General features: G+C 43.9%; 1 protein-coding gene across 9 annotated transcripts in view; it reads left to right on the forward strand.

The window, feature by feature from the left end:
- The window catches only part of CELF2 (CUGBP Elav-like family member 2), a 391,137-nt gene that overhangs the window by 338,960 nt on the left and 29,521 nt on the right, over positions 1-22,656 (forward strand). For all 9 annotated transcript variants that reach the window (XM_045857938.1, XM_045857937.1, XM_045857934.1 and 6 more), the window contains one exon: positions 6,053-6,187. In XM_045857938.1, the coding sequence (XP_045713894.1) occupies positions 6,053-6,187 (135 nt within the window). The remainder of the gene's footprint in view (positions 1-6,052; positions 6,188-22,656) is intronic.

Consider the following 22,656-nt stretch of genomic DNA (forward strand, 5'->3'; position numbering starts at 1 on the left):
AGATCCAAAATTAGGGTCTTTGCCTCGAGGAAGCCTCAGGCTCCCCAATTCCCACAGCTGAATTATGCAGAGAAGGTCACCGGGTCCTCAGGCTACTGCCAAACGCATCTTCTTGGGCGGACGGTGCACCCTGTCACTTTTCATTAGACTCTGCATTCACCTCACCAGCCACCAGTCGGGATGTCGGCACTCACATGCCTTATGAGCTCACTGAAAGACTGAGGGCATCTGGGAATCACCTTAGAAGGTGTGTGGAGCAGGTGGCTGATTTAAGGCACTCTCTGAGTGTGCTGGGCTTTCCAAAATACCCCTTTCTTGAATCTTCATTGTGTTAAATCCAGCGCCCTGCACCTGCACAAACTGGGAAAGCAAGTGCTGAGCGGTCCATATGGGCCATGGCCTTGAACGTAAGAGTATTAAGGATGTAGATGTCAAGGCTTTGTCTGCTGGGTGATTTTTCTATAAAGCATGCCCTTCATTCAGAAACATAATCAAATCTCACCTTCCCAAGTGTTTGAAGGATCATGGTTTGGGATTTCTTTTTGGTTTTTTATTTTTGTTTTTGTTTTTTCAATAAGGTGAAGTTAAATGACATCCTGCTCTTTGGTCATCTCCCAAAAGGCTTATTAACTTTTGTCTTTGCCAGTCATTACAAAGTGAACTGGTAACAGAGGCCACTTTCTGGAGGCAGTACCCCCAACTCCCCAGTTGTGGGAGGGGTGCCCCAGAGCCCTCACCTCCTCCCCTTCCCTCCTCCCCTCTGACACTCCTGAGTCGTCAGAGCCTGAGCCCGGGGAGCTGGCCCAGGCTGACTCCTGGGCCAGCCCTCACTCCTGTAAGAGGGGTTCATGCCTATTTTTGAGTAAATGAGGAAACATATATATAAAATGACATACTCAAATTTATGTTTTGGGTATGTTCCCAATGGCACTTAAGCTAAATGCCTGGTTTCTTAATTAAGAAATTTGGCATTAGCCTTATACATCTAAGCCAAAAAAAAAAAAAAACGCCCAAAACCAAAAAACATTATATAAGCTAAGGACAGTATGTTCATGGGTAAGTTACTGAGGATTTGAAATTAGAGGGTTTGTCCATCACGCATGTCATGGCACACATGGTCCATAGCACATACGTGGGAGGGGCATGAAAGAGCCCAGAGGTCACGGATCCCAAGCCCCCCACCTGAGTTTGGTAAAATGCTCATCAAGTGGTTGAGATTGTGGTGCTGTGCGAGTGGGCACCTACACAATTCAGACTCTGGTTTTGTGTCTACGGCACCATATGATAAACTCACATATAAAATTCAAGTACTCCAGTGTGGAACACTCACCAAAGCAAGTGAAATACCATCTCGGAAACTAATAATATTTTGTTGTGAACAGCTCTTGAAACATAATGGTCTATCCTTCAGGAGATTCAGGTTTATCACCAGAGTCTGAAATGTGTCATTCAAATGAGTAAAACACTTGCTGTTAGAAGAGAAAATAAAATAAATTTTAAAAAAAAAGCAGAAAAAGAAATTTTAGATGACAAGGTACTAAGCAGTTTCATTAATAAAATTGAATGACATATGAACTATACTTTTCTGTCAAACTAAAAGTAACTCGAAATGTGTTCCATGGTTTTATAAAAGGACGCCTTTATTAAATATGGACTTTAAAAGCAGAAAATAGATTGGGATCAAATCTTAATTGTCTAAATACTTTTATGTGGACCTTTTTTGCATCTTTGAAATTGACTTTTCCCTCTTAAAACCTATAGTAAAAACTTGTCCATTTTTTCACTCAGCAGTTGTATTTGTTACCTGAATTTCTCAAATCTCAGAAACTTGGGCCTGAGTTTGGGCTCAGAGTATGGATTTTCCCTAAAGGAGGAGGAATGGGGGACAATTGGCTTTTTGGTCATTAATTTCTTTGTAACAACTGTCATGTCAAAAGAGGATCATTTTAGAAAAACAAGGGTGCTATGTTACGGTTTTGTGTATAACAGAGTTCCTTGAAATAGCCTTGCCATTTACCTTCATAGAATGCCCAAAACAAAGGCACCCCTTCGTCACTACATTACAATTGGAAAAACTGAAGTATGAAAGTGAAATAAGTAGCATGCGACCACAGCACCAGCTAGGGGCATAATATGGACTAGGATACAGAATTCCCAAATATCAAACAACCTTATGAGGTAGGGACCGTTAGTATCCCATTTTACAGGTGGGACAACTGAGGCTTATGACCCGGGCAAGCAGCTGACCCCAATTTGACATCCACTCAGCCTGACCCTGAAACCTGAGCTCTCTTGCCCCCAGGCCTGTGCTGCAAGGCTCAGTGTCTCAGCGGATTCAGGCGTGTGTGCCCGTGTGCAGCTGCAGTGGCTCACCTGCGCAGAGGGTTTGCCAGGCCAAACAACAGGTCAAGTCCAAGCTGTACATAAAAAAATGCATGGAGAGCCCCAAATTTGCTCAGAAAGAAGCAATTCAGAGACAGTGCCTCCCTTCATTTTGAACATTTGAAGTATGTTAAGAGTGGTTTGCTTTCTGTTAGGGGAATTTTTTTCTAGGGCAAGGGGCTATTGTTAGGAAATGACAGATTATGAAGCAATGGCCAAAGAAGAGTATCTTTTGCTAAACAAGAGAAAGCGTTCACGTTACTTCTCATATTCAGTACAGCTGCTGGTAATTCCCTTTCAGAATATCTAGTCCACATTTTAAAAGTAGCAGTAAAATTATAGAGTGTGAATATTTGCTTCCAATAACAACATGGCGATGCTTTTGTCAGTTCGAGACCCATTCCTACAGAAGACTGTCTTAGAATATCTGTGATACGTGGCGAGAGGAAAGGCATTTTAAAAACTGCATTGGAGGCTGAGAAGCCGTCATGGGAGACCCTCCCGAGGTGTGAGGTGTGTGTGCATCCTGGACCCTCAAGGATTCCTGTGCTTCCCAAGGACTGGCTCCCACCCTGCACCACAGACACTTCCTGCGAATGTGCTAATGGGCCCGTTTTATAACCACCCATCTGTCACTTTCTAACAGACCTGATTGGCAAGCACTTGTAACAACTGACATCTGTTCTCACTTATTGATATGCAGATTTATGGTAATTGCTATGAACAATAAGACACAAAATTACCTAGGGTGAACATTAAATTAAATTTTCATGCCCTTCTCCTTATAAATAATTTTTTTTAAATCTTAAGTTTCAAGTAGGCATATTGCACATCTGTTTTCCGCATCATTTCTTCATTTTGATAAGGACCTTCTTTTCCAAAATAACGAATGAAAAATGTGGAATCCCTGTATTCCCAACTTTTCCGTTTTTTCCCCTGCCATCTTGCTCTTGGCACACTATTGGATTTCATAAAACTTATTTAAATGTTTTGTATTTCTAGTCACCCAGATTATCACCCCTTGTTTTGAGGGATGCCCATCTGAGCAGAGTTCTTCATGAGGTTCCAAGTGGTGGTTTTCCTTCTTAGCAAAGAGCTGTGTGCCACACCAGACCCAGTGTTCCCTGGGAGGCTGCCCACTGTCCGTCTGGTGCCCTTTCTGGATCATTCTGTGGGAGCAGCTGAGAAAGGGGAAGGGGGCCTGAGCAGGCGAGGAACTCAGAGGGGCCTGTAAAAGGAGCTGAGACAGAGGACAGGACAGGATGCACTCAGACACCCCAAAAGAAAAAAAGAACCAGAAATGTGAATTCAAAGTGCACAGAAGCAGAAACCCCTGTTTAATCCATGGACAGTACTCTTTAGAGAAATTCATGAAAATTCCATGCTATCTGTTCTCTCCATTCATCCTTCCTGCATTCACCCATCACCCCCCTACGTAGGCAGCAGCGTGTGTGTGTGTGTGTGTGTGTGTGTGTGTGTGTGTTCAGGTAGATTTGATAATAAGACAACATCTTTGTCCTCAAGAAACTGAGTATCTAGTTATAAAGTTAAGGAATACACAAAAAAAGTTTCAAAGGGGGATATGATTAATGAATGACCTCAGAGTCAGAAACAAGGAGATAAGGGAGCTTGCAGGTGACACCCAGAAAGTGCATGTGTTAAATGCAAATGCAGACTCCCAGCCTTCACTGGAGGGTGGTGTGAGCTATGGCTAGCTCACTGCCCTGACCAGGAGGTTCTGTCACCACAGGCTCTGTGGTCTCTAACCCGAGCCTCTGACCCAACTGAGGGGACCAGGCTCCCCCCAGCTCTGCTATCTGAGCACTGTGGCTCTCTCCTGGGCAAGCTCAGAGGAGACACCCCTGGTGAGGACCCCATGGCCTGGGCCTGGGAGAGTGGCTCTCCGTGCCATTGATCAGTGCCAGATGTGCATTGTGGGTTTCACTTTCAGTGCCAATCCCTGCACTTGTCTGTGCAGCCAGCTGTGGGTCATGCAGTCCAGTCATCAGGTTTGCATCATTGAAACACTGGAGGGAACATTTGTCACTGGAGGACCAAGAGGGAGCAGATGGGTCACGTACACGTTCCTTGCTCCAGGCAACGTGACTGGAGCCTGCACTCACATCACACTCAGGTGTGAAGTGCATTCAAGCAGCTTTCAGGAGTGGGTCCTCAGGTCCAGGTGGGTCTGCACTGAAGCCAGGCAGCTCCTATATTTCCCCCAGGTCGGTTTCCCTCAAGTAAGCCTGAACAGTGAGAGCAGCGCTTTCTTTACTCTCACATTCTCAACAGTACGACCCTGAAGAGCTTTGCTCCCACTTGCCTGGGTTTGAGAAAGTAGGGTTAGACTCACAGAATTCCACTGATGCTGCTGTCCCGCTTCTGGGAAGCCCCAGGAACTAAGTGGGTTTGGGAAAACAGGTGTTTGGCTTTCACCCTAAGCCAAGAGAGCTGGACGTCTCCTAGAAGACAGGGTATCATTTTGAGGAAAATGAGAACCCATTTTGCAGCAAAGACATCAAGAACTGAGTAGAAATAAACCCTGGTAGAGGGGGTCAGGCTGGAGGAGCAAAGTCAGTGAGGCCTGCAGCCGCGCTGAGCTGAGGGCTCCACATCTGTGATGCAGGGCCTTCACAGGTGCGTTGCTAGAACATTCTCTCGCCCCTCGATCCACACCCCTTCCCCAACACATATGGAAGCTATCATTAGGCACTCTCTCCACAGCAGACTAAATTTGCTCAGTAGACCTTTATTAAGTATCTATATTTGAGACATGAAGAAAAGGCAAAATTAAGCTAATTACTTAACTCCAATATCTTTCCATAGAAAATTCCCCTGTTTGAGGAGAGAGCCATTGCTCTGTGCTTCTCAAATGTGCGTTGGTGTGAAGTGCGTCATGGAGAAAGACTTTGAATGTTCAGAGGAGCTTTGAATTGAGTAGTAGAAGTAAAGAGGAGAGAAGGCACCAAAAGTGCTTTTGACAAAGACTCTAGACCCCAAGCCAGCATGGCCACATGTAAGATACGTCTAAAGAGTGGAGTTCAGTGACGATAACAATGGTCCCTGACATTAGGAGCTTACATTGCACCAGTCACTGTGCTAAGTAATTGGCATTCATCTATTTAATCTGCACAACAACCCTTTTAATTTAAGATGCAATTACTATTACCACTCACTAAACAGGAAACCAGAGAAGTTAAGTAATTTGCCCAGAGTCACACAGCAGTTAAAGTAGCTGAGCCCAAAGCCCCAAAAGTTCAAAGCAAGAACTTTTCACCAATAAACTGTCTCTCTCTCAGATACCTTCCACATGCAGCTATCAAGCTTAGAGACTGATAGTTTACCCCTAAACTCATCTTCCCCCGGCCCAAGCCCAGACCTTACTGTTTCCTAAAAGCCTCATGGTGGAAGGCCCTGCTGGGGCCAGTCCCCACACAGCAATCTCGACTTGTCTTTTCCAGTGATCTCTCCAGCCCTGAGCTGATGCAGCTGGGAAGGGTGTCCTGGGTTAGGACAGGCAGCACCACAGGGAGGTGACTGCTGAGAAGTTAGGTGACACGAGTCGCCAAGGCACACGTCAAAGTGCTTACTGCCCAGGGCCTCTGCTGTGATCATCTGCCTGGTAAAGTGGGCCTGTTGCTAAAGCCGCCCCTTTCTCTTCGTTCCGCAGGCATGAATGCTTTACAGTTACAGAACCTGGCTACGCTGGCAGCAGCCGCAGCCGCGGCGCAGACCTCAGCCACCACCACCAATGCAAACCCTCTGTCCACCACGAGCAGCGCCCTGGGAGCCCTCACCAGCCCTGGTAAGAGGACACAGCGAAGAGGACACCCAGGTCTGCACGCACCTGGGTACCGGGTGCAGGGTACATGTGTCCAGACAGCCAGGGAACTTGACTGGGCATCAGGGCTAGCTCCTTTCACTAATTATTTTTAAAGAACCAAACTTTCAAACTGGATGCGGTTTATTTCCCAATGAAAATAATATTTTCACTGGGAGAATCCACCACGCTGGCGATTCTCACACATTTATGTTGCTTCAAAAATATGTTGTCCATTCAGTCCTCATTAAGTCTTCACCATCATGAAGACCCTCAGTCCCATAGTCATGCTTTTAATCCTTTTTCTTTTTGTAGCAATTTAAGAATTTTGTGTTAAAGCTCAAAATCTCTAATCATTCCAGTGTGATTTGACACCCTCACCATTCTTCACATTTGATTCTAAAATCCACAGTCCAGAGGAACCGTCTTGGTCGTTTGGTTATGGCCGTGTTCTGGACTCCATCATTGGACGTCTTTTTCCTCACAAATTTTGTTGCCTTATTCAAAAGCAGATGCCATTTTTCTTTCATACAAGCCTGACATAATGCGGTTGCTTGGATACCATGATTTGTTTGTTAAGAAATGTTTCCCTGGCTTCTCTTTCTCCCTGAATTTCCTAGACCTTGATAAATGATCTCGCCGCCTCCTCTGGGGTGTGGAGGAGCTGGCCTGGACAGTCTCCAAGCTTTCTCCAACTTCGAAACCTCGTGACCCTCTATCAGTTCTGCCAAAAAGATTAGCTAAGTGTTGAAAAGGATTTTTATGTAATAGTTCAAGGTTTTCTTTCAGAAAAATAGAAAATGAAAGCTGCAGCACACTGTGGACCAGCTTTTGTACAGCTTTTGACATTAGGGAGCGATGAGGCCCTCTGGCAGGTTCAAAGGCAAGGGCCCTTGGTCCTTTTATAAATCGTTGTGGATCTGAGATGTGCATTTCCCTGTGCGTGCAGTTCGGAGGGAGAAATCCAGGAGACTTCTAGGCAAAGCGGGGGTTTGTCCTTAACGTACTGTAATCTCATAGCAGAGCCCATGGGGGCGTTGACTTCATTCTCTCCAATGCCTTCAGAGATGCACCGTGGCAGCAAACGGTCTTCCTAAAAACAACTCCGTGGTTTCAGCAAGTTACAGTGCTAACACAGTATGTGATGCCTTTGTTATTTAAACAAGGCCTGTAGTGGCCTTTGCAAGAAATGAACATCTTCAGAAAATAAATCCCTCCTTATAAAAATAATAGTGATTTATCTTAAAAACAAATTTAAAAAAAAGAAAACCTCTGTGATGTATCTTTTTATAAATTGGGTTTAAAAGTATTTTCTCAAATAAGAATTTTTACCTCCCCATGAAGACCATGATATGATTCCATTAAAACACCACACATTTTATTATGTCTTTAGTCAGAGGCTAATATTTTTAACTATATTTTATTTGGAGAAAAAGAACTAAAAGTGACTCAAAACCTGAACACTTTTTTGTTCTATAAAAAGGAAAAGGATTTGCTCTCTTTTTTTTAAGAGAAAGCAATATCAACTTTTTTGTCTAAAGTAAATTTTTCTGATTTTTCCAACCCTGGCCTTTACCTTCCCTCCCTGCTGTTGAAAATAGCCAGCAGAAACTGATCAAGTCCTTGTTAAGAGGTAGAAAAAAGGAAACCTTTTTTATTATGAAAACTTCCTTCTATGGCAAAGACCCATATAGCCCACAGTTTGGACCATACGTCTTTAACTCTAACTTTCACGTATTTAATACTGTAGTTACATTAAAATTATCCCGCTGTTCTGACAGTTGTGTTAAGGGTATGTGGCCTTTTGTTTGCTTGTGAGAGTTCCTTTGACTTGATTAAAACACATCCCACTGTAGTGACATTTGTGCTGGAATGTGCCGTGGTTCCAGGGAATCAAAATTAATATTGGAACATTTCATTCTTCTTTAAAAGAGGACTTGTCAGTTTAAGAAGCCAAGTGCAAAAGTGGATGTGAGCTGAGCACTGTGATGATGTGATTGATAGACAGTGCTTCTTAAATGCTGGTACAGTGGTAGGCACTGCCCTGGGAGTGGGGGCACAGCAGTGAACAGAAGGGATGGGACAGTCCCTTCTGCCTGACAGCCTTCCGGTCTGTCAGGGTAACTTGGACAAGAAGCAAATGAGGTCCCCTGGACGTGATGGATAAGCGCCATGAAGAGACACCGGGCAGGAAGGTGGAGAGAGTAAAGAGGGAGGAAGGAGGCTTTCTCTCTCCGAAAAGGTGACATTGGAGCAGAAACCTGAACCAAGGGGAGGAAGCCATGTTGATATCTACGGAAAGGGCCACTCAGGCAGAGGACAGAGCAAGTGCAAAGGCTGTGAGGCAGGAGGAAGCTTGGTGTGGTCCTGAACTAGCAAGGAAGCCGTCCCTGGTGCTGAGAGGATGAGAGGCGAGGGGTGAGAGGTGAGGTGGGGTTCACATTGTGGATCCACGTCCATTCCCTCCAGTGTGGTCAGGAGCACAGATATGTCATAGCCTTCTTAACATACAGTACTTAGCCCAGGAAGGTGGCTGAAGTGTTTAGGGAACTTCAGACATATTTGACCATTTTCAGTTTTTTCCTGGGGCCTTAATGAAAGGGACAGTGTGTCCTGAGATTATCCCCTTCCTTCCTGCTCTCAGTACAACCCACCCCTGGCAAGGTGTCCTTCCCTCCGCTGCATCTGCTCCTCTGTAGATTCTGCTCAGTGAGGCACCGTTGAGAGTGGTTTTTCTCTTCTCTATTGAGGAATGCTTTGCATAATAGCTGAAAGTATTTCATTAGAATCCTGAAGTGTAGCAGCAGAAACGATTTAAATCTACATTTCAGTTATATTTCTTAAGTATAACTAAAAAATCTGGCATTTAAGTGAAAGTAAATTATTTGTCTAATTTCCATCAGGGACTCTTTCAAAGTCACAGAAAATGTGGTTAGTAGAATTCATGACTCTCCACTTCATCAGAGCAATTTCCTGGTGGGGGTGGGGAGCAGTTCCCAAGGCCAGTGCCTTTGCTTATTATTTTTAAATAACAAAAAGTTGGGCTTATTATTGTTCCATTAACAACCCAGTCAAACTGTGAAATGCATCACTCTTGCAAAAGCTTGGTTTTACCCTGTTTTTAAAGCTGCCTCTTAACGCTTCAGACAAATCTATCCAGAAAGGAAAGGGACAATTCAATCCCCTAAACTATTAATTCTTTTAATAATCGTAAATTTATCATTTCAATTTTGCATGCCCAGGAACAGCCTTCCTACAGCATTATTATAAATGATTTTAAACCATCTATGCTTTAAAACATGAAAGATTAAGCTTTAATTTTTATTTTTTAAAAAATCCCCTTAGGCAATAAATAGGTTCCTTTGTCTCATGGCCTTGAAATAAAATTAAAATGGTCTAAATTGCCCATGGTTAGAATAAGTGTTTCATGCAATTATCAGATGGTAGTGAATAAAATTAGAAATTAAATCATGAAAGAATAAAAACCAGGTAAATGCATATATGCCTTTTATAAGTTTCTCCCGGGTCTTTTGAATCCTAATTCAATCATGCTTCTTGTCTTTTATTTTGATATGATAATTTTTCCTTTGTTTACTTCAGTCTCCTATTTAGTTAATTAATTCTTGGGTCATTTCTTCTTACCCAGTTTTGAACCTGTTTTTGTTACAGAACAAACAAGGGGGGGCCTGGGACGATATACTATTATTTTAAAAAAAGCCCCCAGGTCCGTCATGTCTGGCGCCGGAGGAAAGACATCTCTCAATGCCAGAGATTCGTGAAAAGGAAAGGAAATGTTTATTTAATGCTATACAAACTTAAAGTAGTGACCTAATGTCTTTATCAAAAATCCTAAAGTCCCTTAAAAACACCCACAAACAGACACAGTCCTTCCTTCCTTCCCCCCTTTGCCCAGTCCAGAGTACCGTATCTCAGGAAAGGAAATAGAAGTCCATGGCTCAGGCAGTCCTCTGGTTATTCCCAGTTAGTACTCCATCTCGACTGGGAGACCTCCCTGGGTTCCTGGCACCCTCAGTTGTGTCGCCGGGATTTCTGCTAAAACCAGGCGGTGGTTCCCCCTTCTAAAGCTACGGGGGTCCCCACTCTGGCAAAGGTACGTGGTCCTCTCTCGCAGGGCTACGGGAGTCTCCACTCTGTCAAGACCGCGTGGTTCTCTCTTAATGGCTGCCGTGTCTGGGTTTAAATCCCCACACCAATCTTCCTCTGCAGCCCCATTTCTGACTCCTCCTACACTTGGGCACACTTGCCCTCAATCTACTGTCTTCTCCAGCTTTTCTGGTCGCCATCATGGGTCTGGGCAGGTGTGACCCCATGTCATGGAGCCAATCTTCTCCAAGCTCCCACGCAGGTGCTGTAACTCGGGGGACCTGCCCCCCAGAGTCACATCTTGGGCGGGGAGGTCCCTTTCCATCCCCCAGGCTCAGAGCATGGCCACAGCTATTTAGCATATCTAAGTGACCAGCCAAAGGCTATAGGTATGTTAAATGACCATGCCATGCATTAGCTGCAAAGCTGCCCTGCATGTTCTTGCTCTGTGTGCCCCTTCCCCCAACTCACACCTGTGGGGGAAGGGGTGGAGACATCTTAAAATCTCCTGGACACCTTGAGTTCTGGACCCCATTTCAAATGCCTATTTGGGGTCCGCCCTCTAGACTGCACCCTGTAACATTTTGAGGAATTATCTCTTTTGATACAAAGAGGCAAATTGTCTCTAAGGTGTGCTGCTAGGTCTCCTGCCCAGCTTGTATATGTGTTGCTTTCGCTTGGTAATTCCAAGAACTTAGCATCGTTATTGCCACATAGGAACATGTCTTTGGCATTTTCTGTGTAAAATACAATATTGCGTTCCTGTACCACATTATTCCACTGACCTTCTATTTCCTTTCTTTAAAAAACAAAAAGATGTTTTAAAATTCTCCAAATGCCTCTGTAAATGCACTCAATCAAGTGCACATTTCAGGATAATAGATAATTTCTTTTGATAGTGTAAAGCATTTTAAAATGCTAAGAAAGCATTTTTCCATTCTCACCATTGACTTTTCAAATAGTTTTCACTTGAAATTCTAGGCAATATTTTCCCCCATCTTCCAGATGTTTCCTGACCTGCCGCCCACACCCCCCCACCCCCCGCCAAGGCTGTGACAAACACCGCACAGCCCCAGGGAAACGGTGTGATTGCCCTGTGGGCTGTTTGAGGTTGACGGAGACCTACTTGTCTTCACGGAATTCAGGCCCCTCCTGCACTACTCACGTAAGAAGGGCCAGGGCGTGGCCACCTTTGGTGTCACACCCCCCTGTCACCAGGGCATTACTAAGAAAAGCAGCTGGCTGGATGGTCAGATGGGCGGTGGGACACAAGGAGTCATCCCCAAACCTTCCAGGGTTACCGAGGCTTCCATCCCCCCTACCTGTACCTAGAAGTGCATCATCCAGGGCTCACGTCACGTTACCCAGCGGGGTTGATAGGCCCTGTTTTCAGGCCTTCTGTTTCTGTGCAGAGCAAGTACTTCATAATATACGAGTACTTCTAACAAACAACTAATTCTAAGCCTGAGTCAAATGCAGACCCCTTCATACGCAGCTGTGTTAGAAGCTCCTTGAGGGCAGAGACGGAGGGAAGGCGTTCTGCCCTCCCTGTTGCGGAAGTGCGTTCACCGCACTGCGACTCGTGGACTCCTGCACTTCAGTTGTTTCCATCACAGGGTGGTGGTTTGAGCACACAACTGTCTCTCACCATCTACACAGTAAGTTCTTTCAAAGCAGGAACAGTTTGTTTACTGGTGATCCCTTTACATGTGGAACACTGCTTCACCCCTAGGCACTCAAATATTTAATTCCGTTAACAACAGTAGCACAGTGAAGATGTTCTAAGGTAAATGTTTAAAAACACTTTATTCATTCTAGTCCAGGCTGCATCTCTGAGAAGGAACCCTAGTCTGTCACGGTGACCTTTGACAGGGTCAGTGACCCACATGACAACCCCTGACTTGGTTCTGGAGTAATTTAAAAATAGCAACACTTCACAGGGTAAGATTTAGGTCTGATTGGTTTCTGGAGATGAATCAGTACTAATTGACATTATAACAAAGTCATATAGAGCAGTTTTTTTATTCCAATAATTTTATGAAGATTGGCTTTTAAAATGTCCTGATGTCACGATACGGAATAGAGAAGAGTCCCATATCAAATAAAGGCATTTTTTTTTTCAAAAGAATCATCTACTCATGTGTGGCCTTTTGCAAACTCATCCCCCCAGAGCACTCCTTACTTGCATGAGCTTCACTGACTCCCCGTGGTCCGCAGCGCACCTGCCCTGTGAGGGAAAGCAATGCCTCATCTAATTCTTCAGGGATATTTGTTACTTACACTATACTTCAGCATTTTATTAATTCAGAGACCAGTTATTCTTGACCTCCCCTTTTTCTCCTTAGGCCCCTCTTGTTTCATTGCTGATCATCAAGGAAAAGAACTCAATCTCAAAGCAGTCCACCTTCCCTTTCACTAGCAGGTGGTTAAGTGTCTCAGGCAGGCCGAGTCAAGTCCATTGTTAAAGTCAGCGATTTATTTGTGGGGTCGAATCAGTTAAACAGCTTTACACCCTTACTGCTGCTGACAGAGAACTGACAGCTGTTCTTTTGTTCATTTCCTGAAAGTTCCAACATTCTGTGCTTCGCTTCTTTTTTTTTTTTTTTTGAAGTTTTCCACATGTTACAATAACTCGTTCTTGTTCTTGACATTATGGGACTCACTTTATTTTCCTCAGTGTTAATGGAGGTTTGACATTATACAAAATGTTCCATAAATAAAATGTCACTATAGTGATTTTAATTTTCTAACGTATTTTTTCATTCATTCAACAATATTTGTTGAGCATCTACTGTGTACCTGGGGCTATTCTAAGACACTCAAAACATATCAGTGAACAAAGCTGACAAAAATCCCTATCTTTGTATAGATTATATTCTAGCATCAGCTTTCTAAAAACCATTATTTCACTAAATTCCCACCATAGTAAATGATTTGGTTAGCCTTTAAGCATAAACTATAACTTCTTTACCCTTTGAAAAATCTTCATAACCAATATTTTTGTGTACTTTATGTTAAAATGCTGCAAATTAGACCACATTGGGGAGAGGAGGGAACCTTCCTTCTCTATGTTCTTCCTCCTCTGTACGCTGTACCATTTTTCTGTACGTTTTATGCAGCAAGGAGCTCTGAGAGTTAGTATGAGTCACTAGGGTGGACCTGGTAAGTCAGAGAACCAGGGAAAGGTGAGCAGTGTACTTGCACTCTGCTCTGTAGCTCCGCAAGAGAAGCATTTTGTGAAAATCAAATATTTCAAAAGTTGTTATACATTTAAAACATATTTAAAAAATAGTTGTCAGTGGTCTGCCTTTCTAGTAAATGGTTCTTTATTTGATATTGGTCATCATGCTTCAGGTTTAAAAAAAATGCAAATATCTCCCAACCAGAGGAGTTTTGATGGCCCCTTCTTGGGCTGGGCATTTTGGTGTGGAATACCTTTAAATTTCCCTTGTTACCAAGAAAATGAGATGTCTCTTGGTGCAAATGGAAAAGCAGCTGATTCTCAGGTTCATTCTGGTGTCCTGATCTGCCACAGGGTCCCCCAGCCTCCTCCATCAGAACAGCTTTGCCCAGCGGCTGGGCCGCCCGCAGTTGCCGAGATGCCCCTGACCAAGAGTCTCTTAATAGTCCTGAACTAATTGAAAGCTAAATAAAGCTGCCCCACCAAGGAGGGCAGATATTTATGGTTTGTCACTTCACTGCAGAGCCCACATTCAGATTTCTGCGAGCGGATTCCACCTGTGCCTGAGCTCCGCTTGGTGTTCCAGGCCTAGTAGGCAGACAGGTCCCTGTCACTCGCTCCTCTGTTCCTGCTTTGTTTTGGGTGTGCTTCTTAGTATTTTTAGATATGGGCTTCGATTCTTTGTGCGTGTGCACTTGGCGGCTGTGGAGGCTGTGCTGTGCACGTGGGTGTGGCTCCCTGGGGGCAGAGCCAGGCCACGGGTCCTGCGCTGGGTGCGAGGGCTCGGACGTTTATCTTCTGTCCACCACCGCCACCCAGCGTTTTCTCCCACCGAGCATCTGTGGAGCTGCCTGATGAACAGCTGGTTACTGCTCACACTGACACAAAGCACATATCTGTTGCTTAAGTACATTTTAGATGAGAAAAGTGCATTTTAGATGAGAAAAGCAACAAAACTTTATTCTAGTCACAACTCCCTGAAGGTACATGATCCCAGGTCTACGTGTGAAGACTCGAAAGCAACCAAACAGAAGTGTTTCATTTAGATGTAGTTCAATCCCATGAATTCCTGTAAACATGATGCAGTGGCCAGGTACAAAAAATAAGCAAATGACACAATCCTGGACAGTCCAGTTGGAGAGTGGAGAGGCAGATAAGGTGCCAGGTATCAGTGACAGGAGAGAGTCTGTCTTCAGGAAATGGGGGACATTTTTAATAGAAAGGCTGACATTGAAGCCAAAATTTTAGGATGAGGTGGCTCTTGAAAGATAGAAATGGAATGGAAGATACAGCAAATGTGTGGAAGATAAAAAAAGGCAGACCAAGAATTTAGTTGGCAAATGGAAATCTAGCTCATTTTTCACAAGGGTGAGCTTTATGGAAAACACCCACCATGGAAGACTCTGAAAGCCTACAGGACGCACTCTCATAGGCAGCCAAGAGCTGTTTCAGGACTTGAAGCATAAGAATGTCAGTGATGGGACTTTGGTACCAAATGGAGATGGGGAGAACAAGAGAAAGGAGGAGTTGAAGAAGACAGGGCGTCTGTAGTTCCAGGGACCAGCGGCCCAGTGTTTCCATTAGTAGAACAGAGTGCGAAGAAAAGGTTTGTAGTAGAAGCTGATTTGATTTTCCACATGTTCGGCTGAGGCACACGTGAGCAGGCCTGTCATTTAAACACATGCAGCAAGCAGCTGGATATCTGACCCTTGAGTTTATCGCAGAGGTCAGAGCCATTTAATAAAATAGTGCCTTGAGAATGAACTGCAGAGGTGAAGCAGGCTCAGCTGCTTTGCAGAGAAGAGGACTGAGTGTGCGTTCTGGCTGGGCACAGTTGGTGGAGGGAGCTGCTGAGGAAGTGGCGTGGGTGAAACTTCGAGCAGCAATGTGAGAAGGTGAGAACAGAGAAGAGATTCAGTAGTCCCCCCTCATTTTGCAGGTTCACTTTCCATAGTTTCAGTTACCCGCAGTCTCAACCTCGGTCTAAAAATATTAAATGAAAAATTCTAGAAACAATTTATAAGTTTAAATTACACACCATTCTGAGTAGTGAGATGAAATTTCTCACTGTCCCACTCCATCCTGCCTGGGACCTGACTGGTCCCTTTGCCTGGCGTCTATACATCACAGACACTACCCTCCCTTTAGTCACTGAGGAGCCATCGTGGTTATAAGATCAACTAGCCTGGGGTCCCAGTGCTTGTATTCCAGTCACCCTTATTTTACTTAACAATGGTCTTGATGCACAATAGTAGTGGCAGTTTAGACATGCCAGAGACAAGGTGTAAAGTGTGCATATATATGTAGGAAAAAACATCGAATATATAGGGTTCATCAGACATCCACAGGGGGTCTTGAAAAGTACCCCCTGGAGACAAGGGGGATGACTGTTTGAACTGAACTCTCAGGTCATCAGTTCACCCCTACAAGGGGCCAGTTCGCCCCAGTGGTGGGCGAGATGTCAGTCCTGTAGGCAGTGAGACGAGAGGCAAGAATCACATATTTATAGATGGCATTTTCATGAGATTTGGTGATTTTTTTTTAAGTCTATAAAAGTAGCAGGGTCAGTAAGAGGAGAAAGTTTAAGATGGAGAAAATGGCCCTGGTGTGGCTCAGCGGCTTGAATGCCAGCCTGAGAACCAAAGGGTCACCGGTTCGATTCCTAGTCAGGGCACATGCTTGGGTTATGGGCCAGGTCCCCAGTAGGGGACATGCAAGAGACAACCACACATTGATATTTCTCTCCATCTCGTTCTTTCCTTCCCCTCTCTCTAAAACTAAATAAAATCTTTTTTAAAAAAGATGGAGAAAGCATAAATATATTTCTAAGGTACAGAGAAGCCAGAACAAAGAAAAGGAAGAGGCCAACAAGAGGCAAAAATTGATGGACTAAAGTCAGAAGGAGCTCGAAGGGATGGGATCAGACTCTGCCGTAGAGCAGGGCCTTGTCAGGCTCTGCCACCAAGCTCCTGGCCAGCGGCCCCTTGCCGTGCCTTCCCAGCACTCCCCACCAACGTGCGCGCATGTTAACATATGTGACACATCATAAACCCTTCATAAGTGCTGTGCTTCATAAGCGCTTCATGGCGTGGACTTAGAAGAGGGAATGAATACCTTTGCCTCTGAGGCATGAGCAGAAAGAGGTCAGGAATGATGAGATGTAAAGAATGTAAGATAGAAAGGTATTTACGTCATATATAGGTCATGAATTTAAATATCTACAAACAACCAAAAAATGTTCATGCCCCAGGCAGAGGTTTAAAAAATAGTTAACCTACAGAATATAATAGAGGAATTTCAATTTTATTTTCTTGCTAGAGGATATGAGCATCATGACCAAGATCTGAAAGATGGCAATTTAGAGCAAATTATTTCATCTTTATCTCATTTTCTCAGTTGTGAAATGAAATTGTTTGCTTTTATTTTTCTTAGTGAAATATTAAGGTTAAGTGTATGTAATGCACACTATTGGGGTTTTTTAATGACAATGTTAACTATAATAGGGAAAAGATGTCATTATTTGGGGGTCATATAAAATTTTCCTCTGGACCTCAGGAAAGTGCATTAAAAAGTGGAATAAGAGCCAGTGATATCTTTCTCTGAATTTCTTACCAAATATCTCCCCACCCTTCCTAAAAATATGAGAATATAAATGCAGATTGCTTTTCATCTTTTGGCTAAGATCAAGTGTAGAATATAAACGTAGAGAGTAGACCATTCCCTTCTTTTGGACTTAGCTAAATGAGTTGGCTGTGAACTTCCCACAATAGTGGGAAATTTGGCCTGAGGTTACAGAACCAACACACCCTACTTACTAAAGACAGAATGGCACTTTTAAGTTAAATAGAATGAGATACCATGTCCAGGCAGGGCTCCTTGTAGCTGTCACCACTGAGAGTCAGGCCCAGAGGCCCGTGGAGAGGTGTTCAGTTCTACTTCAGCCGACTGGATTTACGCTCTGCAGTGGGCCAGTAGCAGAGGCAGCTGCCCTGCTGAGGCACAGGCTTACTTAGCCTGTGCCTACAGATCACAGCTTTTCAAACCTAGAACTTTGCGGGACAGTCTCTTGACCCTTTGCCAGCCTGAGTATCATATTATCCAAAGGAAGATCTGTCTCCCAGAAAGGAGTCTGTTACCCCTCTGGGCAAACTGCCCTCTTTCCAGGACATCTGAAGACCAGGATTCACACAGGTTTTCAGTGACTCCCACAGACACACACTTGCTTTCCACAGAAGTTTGTTCTCCTCACTCTCTCTCCAGAGTCCAGAGCCTGGTCAAACCATCAAATCTTACAGTAGTAGGGAATCCTCAAATAATCCATCCAGGTGCCTCGTTCAGGACCCAGATGAAATACCGAGCGGTTCCACTACCCCATGAAAGACTCAAAAGCAGGGACTCCTGGGGAACCGCAGTTGTATTTCTGGACCTTTCAGCTTACATGTTCTCTCCCTCATGAAGAAATCACTAACATGTTTTTCAATCTGAGTCCATGACCATCTGTAAAAACAGACATCTGAGGTCAGCTAAGGGAAGGTTTGTACTCTCATTTATTTTGGTAAATTATACTCAAAATACCATTGAAACAGAAAATAGGTTTGATTTGCTCTTCCATTCCTGTTAGATCTATATATACTGAATTTATATAAGCTGACTTTTTGAAATTTATGAGCCAAATTATATCTTAATTCTTTAAGTGTCTGCCTTTTATGGGACTGGGGAGAGGGGAGCAGGAAATACTAAAAATAAGGTATATTAAGGAGGTACCCAGGTCTAGTAACAATTATAATAAATTAGATTTCTGTCTTAGAAAAATAATGAGTGAAAGCTCCAAAAAGCACATGGAAATGAAAATTAAACTGAAGAAAACGGTGGGACTGCTTTGGACACTAAAAGTATAATACTGTCCACAACCATTTTTGTAGCACTTTCTCGCCTTCCGAAATGGTATCATCATAGAGTAATGCCTTAAAAGTAATTCAGAGTCCAAACCAGGAATTGTCTTCATCTGACCTTCACACTCTGAGTTTCCCCCTTACCTGTCTTCTAGAGGACCAGTAATGGCCTGTCCGGCCCTGTGCTACCTCTGCTTACCAGTCTCCCCGTGGGTTGGAAGTGGTGTAATAATGCACGAAGGTGCTAGTTGTTCGTGGCGTAGAAAACAGGCCTGTTACAGAGACTCCAGTAGTGAGATGAGAACACCTCAGAACCTATCAACACCATTCTCAAATACAAACAGCCTCCCTTTCCATCCACCACCCCCTCAAAAAAGCCTTTTAGGGAATAAATTGAGGTGTAGTTATTGTACAATAACTAGACCCCAGGGGAGAATGGACCCTCTGTGTTTTGTTAATACCCTATGGTTGATTAGCTAATAATCACAGGTTGTGCCTGTGTCACTGCTTCATTATTCGACATCCTCACTTCACTGCGGTGAAGTCTTCACTGCACCGTCGGATGCCAGCACCCAAACTTGTTTGAGGCCGAACACAACCGCAGGCTCTGGTGCCCTGAATTTTCTGTTTATAACTATTCTGTTTCCTAAACCGCAAAGCCACCATGCTTTCACCATGTAATTGTTCCATGGAAAGTGTTTAGTGAATGCCCTGAAGGCAGATTCTTGCTGTCTCCTTAATGCTGTTTCATTGTTGCTTTAAAAAAAAAAAATCTCTTGCTGTCCAGGAAAAGTGGGAAGGGGTTAATGTGAGAAAATTAATGCACTTAATTCCTAGAAAGTAGTCATTTCTGGACTGGACTTAATGCTAGACATGACCTGCAATAAAAGACAAGGAGGGAAGGGCAACATTCATGTAGGAAAAAAGATTTATGTGGAGAAGTGGTAAATGTGAAAGGCTGACCAGCCCCAAATAGCCATTTTTCTGTTCTTCTTTGTGGATCTGGAATCTGTGAGAGGACGGAGGAGTAGGTGAGTTCCCCACAGTCAGCAGCAGTCAACCTTGCCCCAAAGTGGGGATCTTGTTCATCACCCCACCTTCCACAAAGAATGAGAAAGCACCTGGTGTTTATGTTGTATGTCTCTGATTCCAGTTAAAGTGAAAGGGAGGATAGGTTATCAGGCTGGTCTTTGAACTTGGCCCTGTGCGTGCTCCTGGTTCCTCTTGCATGAGTTATGTCAATGGAATAAAGGGTGTCTCTGCTCCCGTCCTAGTAACAAGGCAGCTACGGGCTTCACTGATTCTATTTTTAAGTATCCACACTCTGTCTGGCATATCAGCACAAGGGGATGGTTTGATGAGTCTTACACTCTGCCCCTCAGGCTGAGTTGTGTCATTAGGAGCCCTCTGTGAGGCCATGAGGTGGGAGGGGATCCTCTTCTTCCAGCTCATTCAAGCCCACAGATTGGCCTTGTCCTAAGAGAAACGGGATGTGGAGTCTGCAGTAGAAGTTTAAACATTCCATCCAGCAGGTATTTATTTAGTGCCTATGATGTGTCAGTTGTTCTTGTAGGTTATGGAAAATAAGACAGGGAGAACTCCTGCTCTTTAAAAAGCTGATGCAGTTTTCTTATATAGAAAATAGAATCACAACTTTCTAACTTTATGTAGTATTTTACTCTTGGTTTCCTACTTTCCAGCATCTGTTTCCCTTTTTTATCACAAACCAAACCTCCCCCCCTCACAACCTTTCATCTTCTCATGCTGCAAACTAAATTTCATACCCAGCCCTGATGGAATTTGATGGTGTTGCGCTCAAACAGCCCTAAAACCAATGGTTCTCAAGCTTTGTTGAGCGAGATGCACTAAGAGGGCTTGTTGAAATCGGATTCCTGGGTCCCACCATCAGAGATTTTGGTTCAGTGGATCTGACATTACCTCCAGGTGATTCTGCTGCCAACAAGTCCTAGACTATTAACTTTTAAAATGTGACCTTTCTCCATTAAAAGTATGTGTGGTTACTGTGCCCCCAGTGTGTTTACTGCCTCCAGCAGACAGAATGATTCTGACCGAGTAGCTGTCAGAGCATCTCAGCCGCCATGGGTCAGAGGGGTTCACCCACAGAAGTCTGGCCTTTCTCTCGGTGATCATTTTCTCCGTGATTCGGTTGTTCAGGATTTGCATTGGGTGTGCTCAGTGTGGCAGCTGCCATATGTGTAAAAAAGGAGAAAGGTAGAAACTACCTACCATATGTATTGAGCTTCATTGAACTTATTTTTATGCAGATCCCTTTGTTCTGCAGTCTCTAAATAGGCCTGCAGTTTCCCATTGTTTAAGTGGGTGCGGGCAGTGGAAATTGGGACCTCCACCAAAGTTCAGCCTTGAACCAGTAGAATTGTGCTGTCTTGCAGTCCTTGTTTCCCTGCCAGGAGATACAGCCAGCGTGTGTTTGGCACTGGCAGAAACAATAAGCTTTTCAAAAGTGAGTTTATTGGATCTTCGAGAGGTTATCAAGCATAGCCTCAGGGCCTTCAGAAACCCCCTGATATATGACCATCTGAGGCCTCAGCTTTCGTATTTCTCAAACTGGGAGGAGGTGCATCTTAGGCAGCAGGGCTCACTTTGGAAGAATTCAGATTCATTGGCACTTCCTTTGTACTGAATCTGCCTCCTTCTGGCTATCACCCCGTGATCCTCATTTTGGTCTCTTGAGCTACAAAGAGTATCTTTTTTTTTTAAGATTTTTTAAAAGATTTTATTTATTTTTTAGAGAGGGAAGGGAGGGGGGAGAGAGAGAGAGAGAGAGAGAGAGAGAGAGAGAGAGAGAGAGAGAGAGAGAGAGAGAGAAACATCACTGTGTGGTTCCTGGGGGTCGTGGCCTGCAATCCAGGCATATGGCCTGACTAGGAATCGAACCTGCAATACTTTGGTTCACAGCCCGTGCTCAATCCACTGAGCTACGCCAGCCAGGGCTCAAAAGAATATCTTCTTGATGTCAAGACTGAAGACTGTCTCTTCCCTGAGTCATCATCTCTCTAGGCTAAATTGCACCTTTTTATGACCATTTCTCTCTTATTCTCAACTTGACTTTCAGGTCTGGTCACTGTCTTCTGGACTTTCTCAAGTCCACACACACAGACTGAGCTTGCTGGTGCTCAGACTAATGATAAAGGCTGCAAGGTACACCATCACCCATGCAGTCACCTCGCTAACGGGGAAATGTTGAATCTTCAAGTGTTGTAAAATGATGTGAAAAGAATGTAGTTCCTCCTTTTGAGGACAGAATAACCAGATTCTCACCCTTTAGATATAGACTCAACATTTATTGATCATCTACTAGATATCAGACATTAATGCCACTTCATTTGATTATTTGATTATCATGTCACTTCTCAGAGCTGAGTCACATTATTCCAGTTTGGCAGATAAATCCTAACCTCAGCTAAGTAGAGCCCGAGGTTTTACAGATGAAGGGGACAGAGCCAGAAGATTAAGGGTGAATCTGAATGACTCCAAATTGTTTCTGTCAGTAAATCTCCACAATAACCACAAGATAAGTGCAAGATGCAAAATAGGAATTGAAGTTCAATATCAGCACCATATTGACTCTTTGGAGTCGGACAGCTGGGTAAGATCCTGGCTGTACCACTTACAGCTGTGTGATTTCCCACCTCATAGGATAATTATAAATGATTAAATGAGCTGATATTTATAGTCTGTAAGACAATGACTAGCACATGGTAAGCACTCAATAAATACAAGCTATTGTCATTATTAGCTTTATTCCTGGCACAGATTAATTGAAGAATATATTAGTTTTCTATTACTGGTGTGAAATATTACCACAAATTTATTGGCTTGAAACAACACAAATTTATTTTATTTTTATCCTCATCCAAGGATATTGTTTCATTGTAGAGAGAGAGGGAGGGAGAAACATCAATGTGAGAAACATTGATTTGGTTGCCTTGTCATACACACCCCGACCAGGAATTGAACCTGAAACCTGGGTATGTGCCCTGACCGGGAATTGAACCCACAACCCTTTGGTCTAGGGGATGATGCTCCAACCAACTGAGTCACCCTGGCCAAGGTCACAAATTTACTTTATTACAGTTCTCTAGGTCAGAAGCCCAGCATACTCACTGGGCCAAAACCAAGGTATCAGCATGGTACACTCCTTCCTGGAAGCTCTGGGGAGAATCCATTTCCTTGCTTTTTCAGCTTCTAGAGGCCACTGACTTTCCTCGACTTGAGGCCCGTTTTCCATCTTCATA

The sequence above is a fragment of the Phyllostomus hastatus genome, unplaced genomic scaffold (assembly GCF_019186645.2).
Source record: "Phyllostomus hastatus isolate PE091 unplaced genomic scaffold, TTU_PhHast_1.1 phas_scaffold_1674, whole genome shotgun sequence".
Lineage (NCBI taxonomy): Eukaryota > Metazoa > Chordata > Mammalia > Chiroptera > Phyllostomidae > Phyllostomus > Phyllostomus hastatus.